Source organism: Borostomias antarcticus, assembly GCF_949987555.1.
Source record: "Borostomias antarcticus genome assembly, chromosome: 3".
NCBI classification, from domain to species: Eukaryota; Metazoa; Chordata; class Actinopteri; order Stomiiformes; family Stomiidae; genus Borostomias; species Borostomias antarcticus.
Window position 1 is genome coordinate 6,631,630 of NC_140236.1, and position 18,442 is coordinate 6,650,071.

Sequence of the window (18,442 nt, forward strand, 5' to 3'; positions counted from 1 at the left end):
CACCAGTGCTGTTTTAGCTACCTCAGCAATGCTACAAAGTTTGAGGGTTAAATTACCTCTTTACAAAGGGCAAGTATTTAGCGCTAGCATAGCTAAGTGTCTCTATCGTCTTCAGAGACACACCCAAACAGTAAACAGTAAAGGTTGAGGCAACACAGAGAAAGGGAGGGGGGGGGTGCTTTGATACCTTGCCAGCCAGGCTTGCACGTGGGCTTGATGTTGATCTTGACCAGGACGTCCTCAGACGCACGGTTCTTCCCGCAGTCGTACGCGGTCACGGTCAGCTTGTACATGCGCTCCTTACTGTAGTTCAGCTTCTCTGTGTTCTTGACGAAGCCTGAACAGAAAAGGGAAAAACGGGGGGGTGAGCTGCCGGTCTTGACCTTGTTGAGAAGCTACAGGACGGCTAAGTGGTAAAGAGCGCGCAGTCAGACAGAGCGGTCTTCTGCGAGGCGAGCGGGCGGGTGTAACGGTACAGGGACAGGAAGCGGCTGGTGACACGTCGAGGTAAAACGCACGCCGGTGGGTCAGATGTGAGGTGCTGTGGGGAATTACAAACGACAGCTTTACGGCTCCGCTGTTTGCACAGATCAATTGAACACGGGGCCTAAGTCAATAAGATCCCAACCCTGCGGTCTATATCTAAGCCCTTCAGCGGCTGCAGGCGGTGGCCCTCACCATCCTTGTCGATGGTGAAGGGCACGTCGGGGGTGACGATCTCGTAGCTGCAGATCTGGCTGAACTGGAACGAGCAGTCGGCGTCCACCGCCTCCACTTTCAGGATGCTGTCGTACTTCTTCCCCTCGATGACGGTAGCTTTGTAGGACTTCTCCTTGAACACGGGCGAGTACTCGTTGATGTCGTTTACTTGGATGTGGACGGTGGCCCTGAGGGAGTTAAACGGCAAGCGGTCAAAAACGGATTGGCTGCGTTAAAACCCGCTCTCGCATTACACTGTGCATACGCTATGTTACGCTATATTAGGCATTTCAAATCAATTCCCTTTTGCATTTGTTTCAGAAGTTCAATTACAATCACAAAGTACAATTTATTACTACAAGATCAAGGTACTCTCTAGTCTGTGTGAAATTCTTCTATTATGAGGGGGATGTTTAATTGTGCAGCTAATAAGATCAATAGAATTATAAAAGGACTGCTAGTAAAAGGGTTTCAATCGAGCAAAATGCAGTCAATGGGAAAATAAATTGCACATGCAGTACCACTCAAGTGCACACAAAAAGAAAATGGTAAATGAACTGCACTTATATAGCGCTTTTATCCAAAGCGTTTTACAATGAAGCCCTCTCATTCACCCATTCACACACAAACACCAATGGCGGCAGCTGCCATGCAAGGTGCTAGCCTGCTCATTGGGAGCAATTTGGTGTTCAGTGTCTAGCCCAAGGACACTTCGACATGTCGTCAGGAGGAACCGGGATTCGAACCGCCGACCCTGCGATCATTGGACGACCCGCTCTACCTCCTGAGCCACAGCCGCCCGAGAGGAGAGCGGACGTACTTGTGGGATTTCTTCATGTTGGCTCCGTCTGGGCCGTCTCCGCAGTCGTAGGCCTGGATAGTGAAGGTGTGTTCCTTCTGGAGCTCGCAGTCCAGTTTGTCCTTGGCCCGGATGACCCCCTCGCCAGTGGACTTGTCCAGGACCACTGCCTCGAAGGGGACATTCTGTCCGTGGATCCTGAAGCCGCAAATCTCACCTAAACGTATCGAGAATCAAGAGAGTGTTGAGAATGATCAGGAGAGGCGGACCAGTTCGCTCTTAAAGCCAAAGGGTTATGTTAACGATAAAAACCATGAATTCACACAAACAACAAATAAGATCAGCCAGGGTTTTGTACATTAGGGTGGGGGTGGGGTTTGGGGGCGGGGTCTGTGGAGGAAGCTAAAAGCATTGTTGTATGGGTGAGTAGTTGGAGGGGGTGGGGTAGGGGGGGGGGTGGTCACTTATACTGGGCTGAGTGTCTTGTCCAAGCCACTTGATCACATCGCATCCAGTCATGCAGGTAGAAATCGAAAAAAGATGTGGACAGGCATTTCACAGGAGTACTTGTTATCAGTCATCAAACTAATCACACCCAAGCAAACATGGAGTGCAAGTGCAATATTCGTGTAAATCTGTGCACTTAACAGGCCCATCTCTGAAGAACAGAACAGAAAAACAGAATAAGGGGGAAAGAAAACGAAAACGGAGGTGTAATATGTTTATAGTAGAAGTTAAATATAAAAGCATTATCATAAAATTGGACCGGCACCAATTCAGAGTCAGTCATCGAAACCTACTGTAACACTGTGAAGGAAAAGAAACAGAACAAAAGCGTTCTCCTGGAACACTGTCTCCATTTAAGATTCAATTTAGATGGGAAGTCTTCCTGTGCAATTTTGCCTCTCGCCCCAAACTATTCAGAAATGAAATACAAAATCAAATCAAACCGGTACATTAGCAGTAGTCAAACGAAAGGACTGGATGAGAACTGGGGTTAGAAATATCGACTTGCTTGACATCCACATCAAATGACGACTGCAGCCATGCTATGGTAGATATTAGTGGTGAGGAATTACCAAAAGATTCCCACTGAGACAACAGAAAACTTACAGCAGGGAGAGTTTGCATTTGTTAACAATCTCAGCGACTTGGCTTAGAAGACTCTAGAAAAGCCACTAGAAGACCCCAGAATTGCCAGTGATAAAAAAAAAATGACAAAAGGAGTCATCAAACCTGCATAATTCTGGTGGTTTAGCTCTTTTAGGAGAGGACCCAATGATAGTCAATGTTTTATAATTAAATGTATATCCGTGTCAAAGATAGCGTCAGGAAAGCGCTACCTCTTAGTGACTTAAACAATGCTAGTGTCTATGACGTTAAATGCTAATTGATTTTCGAGACTTTTCCCTCTTCCCTGAATGGCTGAAGCACTGTTAGGGTCTGCAAACTACAATGGATGTCTCATGCACAGATATTTCTAAGTACACCTGCCCCACATCACACGTTTCATCCAGTTGTTGTACTTTTCAGGAATTTGGGGTGAGAAAAACTTAAAAGTTGGAAAACCAAATGGGAAGGATATTAAAGAGCATGGCAGGAGTTTCTGTGTAAAGTGCGGATGCTATTTTGCGTTAGTGGGTTAATAAAAGAAAATTGAGCACAAAGCAGGAGAAAGAGTCCATCATCACCTTCTTTGGTGAAGGTCACCTCAAAACTCTCTACAAGAGGGGGAAGAGAAGATAACCCGTCAGTCGAGGAAAGGTTGAAGTTCAGAGGTTAAACAGAAAGGACAGGATACAGGTATAGGCCAAACATGAGAACACATTCACATTGAAGAGCGTTTAGATTCAAACCAGTAAGACAAAAGCCTCTACAGTCAAACAATTTGCTCACTCAAAACTCAGGGAAGCAAGTACCACAATAGATTTATCATTTTCCTTGCAAAAGCCAAAGACAAATTAACCTTTGATGGTACCATATTTCTGTCAATACATCTTAATTTCAACTTTTCATTAATATTCCTCACTTATGTACACTACAGTGCCACGCAGCATACAGCATAACACAATTTTAACATATTTTACATTAAAATACAACAAAGGACAGCAAACTAGTGCCTACGATTGGTTGGTTCTGCTTGGTTGACTATGTAGAGCCTGATTCTGGCCTCTTGTGGGTTGAGCTGTCCATTTTGTTTTGGCCGAGACAATTAGAAATGGATTTCCCATTAGAGCCTGGTGTTCTGGGCCAGTCATGCAATGGGAGCCGTGCCCCCCCCTGTTCTCCCTCCAGCTCTAATGACCACCTCACACTCACAGGGCTCCAGGAATCCCACAGCAGAGTGCTGGTCTGGGCTCTCATACTACAAACCTCCTGTTATTCCAGCGAACAGCACAATGCCTAAATGATTCCAGACCCTTTGGCCTGCAATGCTAGACGACCACACCGAATCAAAATCAAATCAAAATCAAAGAATGTTCAATATCTTTGAGAACAGATTGATCTTTCGATGTAGTATATCTCGTCTAAGGTTAAGCATCCAGAGGCCTCTCCCACTGCACTGCTGTTTGAATGCCCTTCCTTGAAAATGACCCTTCCAGATTTCATGGAGCAAGGCTAGGCTATGGCCTGTTTGTCCAGGTCAGCTGTCTCTATAAGGGAATAAGAAACCCTGAACTTGTTACTATCTTGTTAGATTGTTCCTTGTTTGTGTCCTTCACCTCTAGTTCTGGGACACAGTCACACACTGCTCCTGTCCCAGTGAAGCACCCCCACCACACACACACACACACACACACACAGAGAGAGAGAGAGAGAGAGACACACACACACACACACACACACAGACACACACACAGACACAGACACAGACACAGACACACACACACACACACACACACACACACACACACACACACACACACACACACAGACACAGGTATACATTCAGACACTTGTACACCCAATCACAGATCCACACTTAAGCACACACACACACACACACACACACTCCCACATACATAGAACCAATCCATGCACAGTGAGCGCTCACATCAAAGCCTTTGATCAAGCTTCTGTAGCCTCATTGGTCGGCTTCGCCATGAGCCTTGTTTGTACACAGAGAGGGATTGGCTGGGAGTAAGGGTCCATGTTCATCCCTACTGCCACGCCAAACCAGACTGTGGGCGTTCAGGAGGGCCAGTTTGCTGGGACACATTGTCCACTTCCACCGCCCTGCTCATCAAAACGGAGCCCCACACAAAAACAGAAAGAGTGCAAAGCTCTCTATTGAACTCCAATTTAAAGCGAGAGGGCCCCGATAGCACGCGATGAATGGGAATAGTGTTTGGATTCCGCTTCCTCTCACGTTGGGAGTTCCCTGTCGGGCTGACCCGTCACGATGCGTAGCTGACATTTAAAATCAAACGCAGGAACCATCCAGATCATCGTGGCCAAAATGCGCTACCTCATGACTGTTTAGGGAGAACAGATCTGGGAGCCCTGTTGGTTCCTGGTCTCTGCTGATTAAGTACAAACAGTTGAGGTGAGGGTGGATGGGAGGCAGGGGAAAGCAGGGCGGTAGGACAGAAGACATGGGGATGGTGGTGGAGGGAAGCCATTCCCAAAGCCATGGTGCTTTGAACCCCGGCCAAAGTCAAGTCTTTGGAAGTCTCAACGCCAGACCCATGGGAGTTCTTTCGCTGATACGCTTTGTAAGCTACGCTAATTACGTTACCGCATGGTGCAGATCTCTCTATGGGTCTGGGACACTTCATGCAAAAAATCTGGTGTTCAAATCCTGGCAATTCGTCTATCGATTTTGATCCATCGATACACCTTCAGAATACCAGCTTGGGCGGTGAAGTGGCACAGACTCTATTATGTAGTATGTGGAGCACAGCGATTCAACGTAATATTTGAGTCTGGAGAGAGACCAAGTCTTTGGAGTCTTATGTGATTAATGAAAGTCTGGGCCTAATGCCGCTTTGGCACTCCCTCCCTTGGAGATAAACATTAAAAGAGAACTTCCGATTGATCTGGATATGAAAGGGGCCTTATGGTAAATATGGGGACCAGCTGTAATATATTACCATTGGAAAACATCTAATATGCTGATGACATTGATTTGCTTAGACTCCCAGTACAAAATGATCATTCAATGCATATTATATGCTGTGAAACTTGAGCCTGAATCTTACAAGTTTGACTTTTTGTGTTAAATGAATGGAACAACAAGAAAAAGAAATGGAATTACTGGTCTCAAACTAAGTTGTTTTCTTTAGTGCAAATGTACGCCACTCCACAGGAACACAAACCCTCAATTCCCTTTTATTGCAACCATCCGCTAACAATGTTTATCCACACATTCCCCCTAAAATGAAATCTCTAGCAAACGCTATAAAAACTACATTGGCATCATTAATACCGTAGACTTGGATGATCAGGACTCCAATTACCATCAGTCAACTAGAAGTTGTTTTTCGACTGGCAAAGAAGTGTCGGTATAATAAAGACTTCATCTTCTTGAAATCTAGGTACGGTGTGTGCATCTTCATCTCATAGCACATAAGGAATAGAATAAAACAGAGTGAATGAAAAAAGTTAAGAGGAGGAAAACCAGCAGGGGAACAGAGATGGCGTCAGGTGTCCTCTCTCACCTGCATAGCGCAGTGGGGCGTCCTTGTCCAGGGCAATTAGTGGCGGGTCCAGGAGTACTTTGTCATCATTTTCTGTTACGATCCCATGGTACGTTGTCTCAATCCATGGTTTGTGCTTATTAACTGGAAAAGAGAGAAGAAAATGTCAGTGTTTGTAATAGCAGTTCAAAGTCTACTCTTTGCATGCAAGGCGAGACATTTCAGGATTTTTGACAACCGCCTATCAAGGTTTGATCCAGGACTCCACAGACAGACAGACTGCTAATACCAAAACACTCCCATTTCCACTGACTTGAGTGAAATACTTGGTTGAGGCTAGGTGATAGTGTCAGCTAGACCAGGGTATGGTTGGGGAAGCAGGCACAGCCATAACTATGTAGCCTAAGTGGATAAGGTCTGACAGCCGTATCGCCCGGCCAATCACTGCTCCCCCCTAGCACACAAATCCTGTGGAGCAGCAGTTCGGTTCATTAGAGCCTTGTGCTCCGTTGAGCCAGGAAACGGCCCAGCTGCAGACAGGATTCTGTTTTAGCTGGCAGCTGCAGAAAAAAAGATGCAGCCAGTGACACATTTGGGCTGGATTGGAAAACGATGTCGATGCGCGGGAGGCCGAGCTCTCCGACAATAAATATGCGCCCGATCCAGGCTCAGTAGACAAACAAGCTGTGACAGCCTGTGTGCCGACAGGTGAGAGTACAGTACATGGAGCTGGCAGGAAGCAGGGTTTGCTGGGAAGAAGTGTAGGCTGACCAGAAATATGTCTCCTGAGAGGCTACTGTATGGTGGCTTGGATGTGTTCCGGGCGCTGAGATGGCGACAAATGAATAGAATAATGGTCAATTTAAGTTAGTGATCTGACCTCTACATGACCCTTTTTGACTGGGTTTTATATAGTCAGACACTATCATTGAAGACTCAAGTAATAGTGTCTCATAACTACTGTAATAAGGAGACACTTTTAAGGCTTCCATATCCACAAATGTTAATTCATTTCGCACCGTAGCCTCAAAAGACTTTCCCACTCTTAGATCTACCACAATCTATTATAGCCTTCAGCATATTCTTCTTGACAATGAGTTAATGACTCAATTCAGCCTAAGGAAACCATTTCTATTGTATTAAAATGACTTCCTTGTACAGTATGATACTATTTGGCCTCCATCTTAAGGCATAAATGTAATACACTCAGAATATCCACTTTCATGCCACTGGTGCTTCCTGAAAGTTCCAACGGTAACTTATTCTCTTCATTGTATTACATCGTCCAAGATAATCAATTCTAGAGCTACATTTTCATGCAGCAGGCTATTCAATTTCATTTTACTTCATCACGTTTTACCACTGGAGAAAAATCTTGTTCACCGATACTCTATGCCTTCATGTACCGTCTTGTTCAAAAGAACTTAACCCCAGGTCACTTAAAAATGCAAACAGTACAAATATCTAATGAATCTGAGTCACGTGTTTAAAAATGTGGAATGACATGACATAAAAGAGTATTCCTTCATCAACACATCATCATGATATAGTCTATTATAATTTTAGGCCTTGTATATCTCATGTTTAACTCTTTGCATGTCAGTTCTGAGGAGGTTCAGGGCTCAGGGCTTTGATTATCTTGCCTTGAATTGGTCAAGCTCATATATCCCTTCACCGGTGGGTCTCACATGACCTCAAGTGTGGTGGTTGTCTTTAGACGGAATGACGGAGCAGACTACACAATAATCTGCTTTAGTCACCACACAATCTTTACCCCTCAGGGGAGCAGCTGGGTCACATGGGGGTCTCCAGCTTCGTCAGTGCTACACTAGGCTACGCTGCTCTGGCCAGCTGGGCTCAGCACAGCTCAGTACAGCTAGGCTACACGATGCTCTGGCCAGCTGGGCTCAGTACAGCTAGGCTACATGATGCTCTGGCCAGCTGGGCTCAGTACAGCTAGGCTACACGATGCTCTGGCCAGCTGGGCTCAGTACAGCTAGGCTACACGATGCTCTGGCCAGCTGGGCTCAGTACAGCTCATGCTGACTACATGCTCCCTGCACTGCATTACAATCACTTACACCTACTAGCTTGATGACAGCGGCCTTGGAAGATTAGATTGGGGAAAAAAAAGTTCATTCAAAACTTTTTAAAATAATTTAGCCTACATTATCTGTGATACATTCATGTAAATCCTGCATGTACATCTACTGAATAGAAAATGAAGATTAATTAGTGTTGCTAAGGAGACCATGGAAATCATTCAGCTAACCCAGCATGCATTCCACCAAATGAGGATGGATATCACTGCGCGGCCCTGTTTGCCAACCCACCTGTGGCTCAGGCAGAAGAATGCTCGAGCTACAGCACCATCTAATACAGTCAGTTATCCTGGTGCCAGCTGCCAAGCTGCTTGGTAGATTGAGTCCCGCCTCCAGAAGAGGCTGTGGTGAATATGGTGAGACCTGTACTTCAAAAAATAGCAAAGCTATGCTCCACAGCAGTCAGACAGACCACCTGGCACAAGGAGGCACTTTGAGTTCTATAAATTCACTTAGCAAGTTTGATTTATTATAATTATCATTATTATTATTGTTGTTGTTATTATTCACTTTGTGCAAACAGATGGAATCCCCATGAGATAGCAGTACCCTCCTTGACTTCACTTCTTACACACACACACACACACACACACACACACAGATTCTAGGAAATGTACATAAGCAAAAATGATTGAATGTGAAGTGTGAAATCCACATCATTTAGTATAAATTGTGTGAAATTGACAGCAAGCCCTCCAAGATAAGACAGCTTTATCACCCTCTCCCTGACAGAATAAATGTGTGTAACATCTGCCGTGCAGCGGCTGCCTAGACAAACGGCATGTCGCTGAAAACGACAAGAGAGCCCTAATTTGCAGAAACGCATGAACAATCTTTCTTCCTGATGTTGCTAATTGGACAATTTAGAACCACTTGTGTTTTCAGCCCAGCGCTAATCCTATGTTATTATCATTATTAAGGGTGTGGTCTGTGGTGTAGTCTTCAAAGAGACGGGAAGCTGTTGGGTTGAGATGGGAATGAGATTAGGGAAGGCACTTTGAAGTGGTTATGATTTTTAGGAGGGCCCCCCGGCCTGGCAGAGTTTAGATTTTAGGGTGGCAAAGTGCCAGTCCCTTCCATCAACTTTGTGAGGGAAGCCATCCATCCTATGCAGTGTAAGGACTGCTGTTTCAATTACAACTAGCTCTCCATCCAGCCAGCTCCCACATGGAAGCACTTGCAGATGAAGAAAAAGAAAATTATACTTTTAGATAGCAGGCTTCAGGCTGATCCCAAGACCGATCTTACAATAGATAAGGCAGTCTGACATTTTAAATAGGTGATACAAAGCCATTTTCACAGTCTACATGTTTTCTTCACGTGGCAGATAAAGCACTGACACGTTAGTACACGTTAATACAGATTAAGTATCACCTATTGTATAGCAGATGTGAAAACCATGCAGGTCAAAGTTACATAAGTGAAATGTTCTACCTTCACAAATGTGCTCATCTCATACTCGCGTCGCGTCACACTGATCTTAACCTACAGATTAAATGCACACAATCTACGCTACAAAATATCTCCTGGCTTCAGTTGCTTTGATGCCCAATAACATGCAAAACACTCATTTAGTTAGAAATGCAATTAACAATGAGGCCCGCCTTTTAATTTGAATAATTCAACATTACTACTTAGTAGTACATTAGTACTACACAAGCACCACAACGTCGCTGAAGGCTAATTAAGACCATTGATCAATGTGGCTAATCACTGGGCTGATAAGAAAACACTGACTTAAGGGGGTAAGAAGACATGGATGGCTTAGCATGTTTTAGATTGCCTGTGATTGTGTTTGTCTGTACTGTAGAGGGGTTAATAGCTTTCTTAGCCAGGAGACATCCAGAACTCGAGTGACCTATGCGCCGGTGGCTAACTATGTCTAACACACTTACTGTAGTTTTCACATCCCAGTACGCACACAGAAGCAGCGAGTACAGAAATCGCCTGGCCCTACCAGGAAAGCCACTGACCAGACGGCAGTCCACTGACCTTTGAGCCTCGGAGCGAACGAGGCCTTACACAGGCTGACTGAGGAGCCGTATGACAAAGCCCTTTCAAAACACAACACCGCTGATTCACCTGTTATGACAGTGAGCGGCTGTTGAAAGCAGCAGGGGACATACAGTGTACCTCAGCAGCATGTGCTGAGCACAGATGGTGGGCCAGCTCATGGCCCAGACACACTGTACCTGGCATGCAATCCTGTTACCCATCATGTAAACCTATCTAATCCTGTAATGGGATGCTCCTGTTTCATTGACTTTGGGAGGGCGCGGACAAGGGATATTTAAACAAAACACTGGAGGCTTTGCCTGCAGACTAAAGACAAACAAGTACCCGCGTCATGAAAATGCAGCTGTGAAAAATGCCCCCTTGTGAGCACCGCACTATACAATGCTGCCCCACGGTCATCGTTATGACAATGCTTCAGCGCGGTGTAATTTATATGCCGAGTGTCTGGGTATATTTTGCAGTTGGTACAGTCGTTTGCTGGATTTGAAACACGTAGTGCGCCCGTGGACCCGTCGTGGGAATGTGTTCTACACCCAGAATTGCGCCATGAAATGAAACCATTTGGTTTTGTCAGCATTTGGCTTAACTGGGAACCAATTGAATCTCACGCTTTGTGTGAAGAAAGTGAGGTGCGCGCCAGGTGCCGTAGAATCGCACTCAACGCTGGTGGAGATCTGCTCAAATGCACTCGCCATTGGTGGCTAGGCCCGGTTTTCGAGGGCAAATCATACCCACCGTAACTGGACCCTGCCCTACGGTTTCTGGAATTAGTATATGTATATATAGATACAGTGGATAGATGCCTGTCCTCAATTTGTCTCTTCACCAGCAAGCAAACGAACCAACAGACCAACCAATCAGGTCATAGCTAATAAACACTGACGAAAGATCCTCTCCACTTAACTCTTCTTCTGAAATGTCATCCTCACCTTGGAGAAGTAATCTCCAGTTTTATGACTTGCTTTGAAAGGTTTCTTTGAGGGTTGTTGGTGATAGATTCAGTCAAAAACATCACTGCAAAATTGAAATTCATGACTCTCATCAAAGGAGAAGGAACTGACCGAGTCGTTTTCATCCTGTAGGCTCTAACATGCCAATCATCCTCCATGTTTATGAGATGATGACTATATAAAACCCTGCAAGGTGGTAGGATATTTGCCAACCAGAACTGATCATCTTTTTTTCTTTTCTTAAAAAAAAATTCAAAAGAGAGTTTGTTTATCAGCATGACAGTAAAATGGTGCTAGTCTTGTGTCTTCTGGTAAGACGGCATGCCCCTGCACTTGCCAACCAAATCGCATGCCCCTGCACTTGCCAACCAAATTCCAAACAGAGAGCAATAAAACATAATCTTAGCAGCAGCAAAACACGGCCCAAATATTCTCTCTTCCCTGGAAGCTACCAGTACTGGTTGACCGATGTAGCCTGCTTCCTGTGGGAATTACTTCCTGTGGGAATTACAGGGCCACAATAGGTCCTGGTAACACCGCGCTGCAAGGGGACGGCCACACAGTACACGCTGCGTCCCCGCGCCAGCTATCGATGTGACGTCTCTAAGGAGACATAAGGAGAAACATGGGAGCGAAGCCCCATCTGCTCTGCCCCTCGGCATGTGTCCGTCCTCTGTCTGGCTGTCCACCCATCAGCTCTGACATGGATGAGATAACGCAGGCTGTTCACAGGCCACTGGGGCAACAGGAGAATTCCATCTGGGTGCAGCAGACTGGGGACGCGTCAAGGCTATTACACCTCTGTGATAATCTGATGAACTTTGATGATAATACTGGGGACCCTCTCTGGGGTTGCTGGGTAATAACCAGCCAGGAGTTCAGGTCTGTAATACCAAGCTCTGTTTCTGCCTCAATTCATTAGTTCAAAAATGATTTAATGTGCATTTTTGCAATATTTCAACGATCTGCTTCTTTTAGTTCCACAGCACAGCACCTCAACTTCACTCCATGGCCCCTCGAATCCAGTGTTTAAAGCCCCTCAGTCTCTTCACACCAAGCAGGATTTGAAGTCCTTTAGATTACATTGCTTGAGTCTGCCTGTTAGGTGGGTGGGCGTTTCATTTTTTCAGAACAGCCTGATTGGTTCCAAGTTGCGCCAGACAAACACAATCAAGCACAGATGTGTGATTCAAATTATTTCAAATAGTATTTCGACCCAGGTCTGAGTGAGATATGCCTGGGAGAAAGATCTCCTGGAAACACAAGCCAGACAAGGATGGTAAATTGTGAAGGAATCTGATGAGAAGATCAAAGTGGAGGGAGGGCTTCCATTAAGCTGCTGATGAGTGGACTTATAAACTCCACTGACCAGGAGGCAATCAATGGACTCAATCTGCCGGCCGTCTCAAACATTAGAGCACACTTCTGTGTTTGCCCTACTCGAGAGTGTCCCTTGCTTATTGACGCAAGCCCTCCCCACCACAGAGCGATGACTGTTCTGGGGGAGGTCCTGGAGGCCCTTAAGGCGAGCCCAGGCCGTAAGGCCCCACTCCCTAAACATCGTGCTCACACAGGGGCGCCTCTCAAGTCGGCCTACCGAGCAAAGGCATTTGTTTGTCCACTGCGCAATCACAACCAACCCCCTGACAACAGGGCCGGGCCTGCTACTCTGAGGAGGAAGGGGGGGGGGCGTGGGGGGGGTGGGGTGTGACGGGGGGCTTGAATGAGGCTCAATCACCTCTCTGTGAGAGGCACAATGGCTCAGTGAGAATCAGGAGCTCTGGACGGGGGCTCAGTGTGTGTGACCTGTGGCTGTGGGACTGCAGGCTAGCGTGTTCTCTAGTTACCTGTTTCTCAGGGAGCGTCCTGGTATTAATGTGTTCAGACACAAAGCTCCACAGGGCCACATTTCTCCCTGTGACAATGAAGCCAGAGGGAGGGGATGTCGTACCTGATCAACTGTACATTTGCCTTATGGTTTGATTTAAAACCCTAAACCTGGGCTTGTATTTCAGTGCCTTAGTAAAATACCACAATGAAGGATTCTTAAGGAGGTTTTAAAAGTATTAGGTTATCACACATTAGAACGGAACCTGACATAAGATCAGGATTCAGGAGGCAGAGGTATTTTTCCTTTTCAGAAATGTAAATTGCTATCCAATGCTGAAGGCTTTCTATTATTCAGCATGCAATGCATCTATTGATTGGATTCTAGCACAGGTTCAATTGTAGCTTACGTAAACTTGTTTCACAAATTCTTCATGAATCCTGTGTGGGATTGCCTTAGCACTAGTTGTGGGTTGTGCGAATATGCAATGACAAGTCTTAACATAGCGTCATTAATGTTCCAAGAGTGCCAATTCCCCTGAGAAATATGATCTAGCCTATAATGCAAGAGCTGTTCTTCTGGATCCTGCAGAGTTAGCCTATACTATAGACTTTTGTCTATCAACTGCTCGACACAACTACTCAGCCAGCTGACGGAGTGAGAAGAACGACTTAATATTCACCATTGAATGACCCCTTTTTGACAGGTCACTGATTCAATTCAGCTTCCAAAGGGGCCAGTCGGTGAAAGGAAATTCACCACCAACCCCAATTTAAAGTCAGTTGTCTTGAAGGCCTCTATTTCTCCAGCAACAAATTCACAGAAAATGAAACTGAAATGTTTCTAGTATAATTGTGCACTTTCTGAGGATTATCTCATATGCATTCTTGGGGGTCTTGAGTCTTGGGCCCTGTAACAGTGACTGCATTGTGACGTTCCCATTCCTGGGCCAAAAAGCTCTTTGTTCAAGTGTGAATTCTATGAATAGTTAACTTTGAGACACAGGACCTCAGTGTAGGGCAAGAAAACTGTTTTGAGGACAAGGAAGAGTAATATGTTCAGGGATATGAAGATATGATACATGAACATACTCCTACACAGACAAACACGACCATATCTGAATGCAACAGGGCTTGATCCAGCAAAGTAGTTTCAGTAAGACCATAGTTTTGGGGATTTGTGTGCGTCACTATGAACACTGATGTTCAAGAAAAACCCCTCAAATGTAATGTCAAAGCTAACATCAATCAAAACCACGCTGAGTGGCACCCTGAAGATGGCTGACATTTTACTCATCATTTCTCAGCTGGAAAGCACTACAGCAAACTGAAACATAGCCTAGTAACAGAACACGGACAATTAGGCTATATGGTGTCTTCCATCATATTTCTGTCCTAGGTCACGCCATCAATACCCCCTTAGGTTATTTGCTGGGAAGACAAGCCTGTAAACTGACCCCGGTATCACATCTGAATGATGACATGCTACTAAATAGAACATAATGTCAGAGGAGAAACAATGCAGCTATTGTAACCCTTTCGTGCACATAGTTTTGGTTTGGTCACATTCTGTGCATCATCCTGGTATGTCATGCAAGCTCTTGCAGTTTCAAGCATACTGCATGATGTGAAGAGAAATGAATGGGCTATCGTGTTACACAGATCACGTTGTCCTCATTCAAGAATATGGGCTTACAAATCCTTACTGGCCAGTCTACCATGTCACCTGTCAACTTGTTTAACAGTGAACACTGAAAGATTGCAGTTTGTTAAAGTGGCTTCTGTCTTCAATGTATCAATGCTGAAAAAAACCCAACATGTGTATATGTCTAATGGATGGAATGCCAAGCAACAGGACTACACGACAAAACTCAAGATGCACGCCCCTGACAAATGATCTATGATGTGTACTCAACTGGGACTTGCGGATTCAATGATGAATGGACGACTGAGACATCCAGGCAGCCGGCCTCCTTTGTTCGAGTGTTTCCAGAGGAAAGGCTCATGAGTCTTGTGAGCTACAGGTCTGACTGGGGAGGATATTGGGAGATACAGCTGCTGCTATAGGCTGCGAGAGTGACAAATGAGGCCATTATCAATCATAACCAGAGTAAAACATAAAGGGAGATCTTATATGTGTGAGCTAGGGCATTCATACATTGTGAATTGAGCTAACAAGTTGCAGGCCTACCCTTTTGTACCCTGCATTTCCCAAGCATGAATCAGCAAAGACCAGATTCACAATGTCTGCTTCAGATGATTGGTGTGTGACTGAGAGGCAGTAGAGAGGCAGGTGTTGCCCTTAAACTAGTCAGACTGGCGATGATAGGGAGGGTTACAGTGTGGGTGGACCAGAAATGTGAATAGTTCAGGAAATTGCTTAGCTAAAAGTTGACCTTTATGTTCCCAATTCATGGAGTGCCTACTTGTTGGGTGATGATGGTGCATGTGAATATGTGCTTGTGAATATGTGATGTTCAGGGGAGCACAGGCAACACTTCACATCCTATTTATTCAAATGTGCCTGGCCTCCACCTTCAACCACTGGCACCAGAGATACTAAGGCTATGTAAACGTGGGTAGTGATAAGAGGTACTGGCAATTGATAACACTGTAGCATGATGTTAATGCATTATAAATGGAGGCAGTGATAAAAAAAGTCATCTACAGGGTTCGATTTTAATGTACTGTCAAAACACTTATGCAATTGATTTAAAGACTGAGTAGAATTGCTTCATGGTATGCCACAATGTGGTTCAAAAATGTGTCCTCAGAGAGGCAATTTGTGTTGCGGCGTATAGCATTTAAGAGCAGGTACACAGAAGCAAGAACAAGCAGGTCACGAACACACAAGCATGATCAACAGAGCCCACTGGAGCAGAGCAACTGACCTTTAGACAATCAAGATAAGCCATTCACGCCAAGATGGGAGTTTCACAGGTCAATTTCCAGATAAGAGCAGGGAAGAGAGCAGGTGCATTAGCACTACCCAAACAACCACTTGGCCAGCAGCCACACACTGGCTGGAAACAGGGTCCATATATTCCCCTTTATGTGACCAAACATTTGGCCGTGCCTAAACCATGAAAATATTATTCAGGAATGTAGGCGGATTCCAGTTTAGGTTCTTTTGATTATACCATGGAAGTGAGAACCCTCTCTAATAGGCACCAGCAGCATCTGCTCACTGTATGGATAATTGGTGTAAGTCTGATTCTAATTAATGAAATCAAGTTATTGCCTTCCCAATTGTGGCATCTGGTCATGCATTCTCAGCTGGGCGACATGGCAACACACAAGCTGGGAGTCCACATACCGCTATCTGGTTAGACCATTTTTAACAACCAACCCTACCTTACAAAGAACTGATACAACTGATTCTGCATAGCACTTTCCTCAGAGCTCTTCGTTTTGAGCATGAAAATGGGTGTGCCATCCATGATCCGTGAAGAAAATTACCTTTCTATCTACAGCGTTGCGCGTAACTGTAAAAGCTGTGCACTCGCGAGCACATGCACCTGCCTTTAATTAAATGTAGTGAACTCAATTTGAATGGTTCACATTGGGGAGGTCAACGTGCCGACGACAATAAAGGCGAGAAATTAATGCCGAGCGACTTATAATATTGAACTGTTGACGCGGGATGGACTGCCCTGCAGCAGACGGTCCATTGTGGGAAGGCATTTCTCCGCAGTATTCATAATAGCTCACAGTTTCAGTTCGGCCCACAGTTGAACCTGCAGCACTTCATCGTGAGCGTTAACTGATTTTTCACAACACATTAATTTTTAAATCCAGAGACAAACCGAGCTCATAAGGAGGATCTGCAATGCGTAGCCAACGAGATCAGACATAACGCGCTCGCGGCGGAGCCAATCTATAATAAGCATAGACCCGAAATAACAGCTCTCATTATCAGTGTTTACACAAAATGAAATATGTCAATGACAACTTAATTAAGCTTTATCATAACATTAACTAGAATGACAGCGCTGCGATGGGCTATTGGCCTATGTTATAGGCTATGGCATTCTGGCACTAGCTAAAGCACCCACCCTCAAACAATAAAACGGGTGTATGAAATCATCATATTAAATAATAGCCTAGGCCTACACACGCTTTTCAGTCTTGCTGATGGGCTACCTAGATAGTTCGTGATTGTAGGCTACAACAAAAATTGTTTTTAACAGAATGCGATCAGTGATTTAGCCACTCCATAGCTTTGGCCCTGATACAATTTAATAATAGGCCTACAAATTAGTTAAACTCAACAAAATAAGATCAATGTAAATGCAAAATTGAATTAGCAATTAGTTTGATATCAAATTTTAAATCAGATTTCTCTAATGTTGCGTGGTGCTATGACAGAGACTGATACGCGCATCCATCCGCCTACGAAACGGGCCATCCCTTATGGGGCAGGTTGCACTGATAGCCTATGCATCCCTCGCGGATGTCATACCGCCTCGGGTTTCATGATGAAAGCAAAGATAAGTATTATATTTCACCTAGTCTTCATGTTCATTATAGATAGCCTAATGTTTGTTCAAGAAGAGACAGAGACGACAATTCAGCGAGATAAACCCTATCAAGAGCTTACCTTTAGCCGCTTCCACCGCACATAATAGTCCGAGGACCACTCCGACAACGGATGCAAATTGTGTATTCCTTCGGAAATGCATCCCGAATTCGAACTCAACACGGAAATTTGAAACAACCCACTTCTATCCTCCTCGTTGGTTTAATAAAATAAATCCAGAAGATGTATTTAGGTACCGTGATAGTTCTAAGATGGCCGACGCCACCGCCGCTCTGCGATTCCCTTCAATCACCGTTCTCTCTCGCAGTTTTGCAGCTGTATCCAACGGGACCGATGGCTAGTGACGTCAGAGCTGTTATTGTGGGAGTGCATGCAGCTAGTTTAGCACAGACGGCTGAACTCAGACCGAGGGAGGGGGGCAAATGCCTTGTGTTGGTGGGGTGGCTCACAGGGGCCAATGGTGTAAGATGTGGTATAGACCATAATTTGAAGTGGATGTCTTTGTAAAGATTAAGACAATCTCTCTCTCTCTCTCTCTCTCTCTCTCTCTCTCTCTCACACACACACACACACACACACACACACACATTATTCTTCCCCAACACCCTTTCCCTGCAAACCTTTGATATTCTATCCGCTCTTGAGGACGGACGAGTACAAAGATCTATCAGCAGATGCCATGTTGTCCATATTAATGAAACCTAGTTACTCTGAGGCTTCTGCTATATTTGACTCTAGATGTACATGCACAAGTACACACACTCGTGTGCACACACACACACGCAGAGGGATGGGGGGTTATTCAGTACACTGCACAACCTTCATCAAAGATGCAACATTGATCCAACCAGGAGTTAGGCATCTCATCT

At 45.0% G+C, this 18,442-nt stretch overlaps 1 protein-coding gene across 2 annotated transcripts in view; it reads right to left on the reverse strand.

The window, feature by feature from the left end:
- The window catches only part of clstn1 (calsyntenin 1), a gene marked incomplete at both ends in the record, with an annotated part of 29,027 nt that extends 11,312 nt beyond the window's left edge, over positions 1-17,715 (reverse strand). The window contains 6 exons of one of the 2 annotated variants that reach the window (XM_084461602.1): positions 188-337; positions 679-887; positions 1,520-1,715; positions 3,190-3,219; positions 6,160-6,282; positions 17,634-17,715. In XM_084461602.1, coding sequence (XP_084317728.1) covers positions 188-337; positions 679-887; positions 1,520-1,715; positions 3,190-3,219; positions 6,160-6,282; positions 17,634-17,715 — 790 coding nt within the window. The remainder of the gene's footprint in view (positions 1-187; positions 338-678; positions 888-1,519; positions 1,716-3,189; positions 3,220-6,159; positions 6,283-17,633) is intronic. The other variant, XM_084461603.1, reaches the window with a different exon arrangement.
- Between the last annotated feature and the right edge of the window lie 727 nt (positions 17,716-18,442).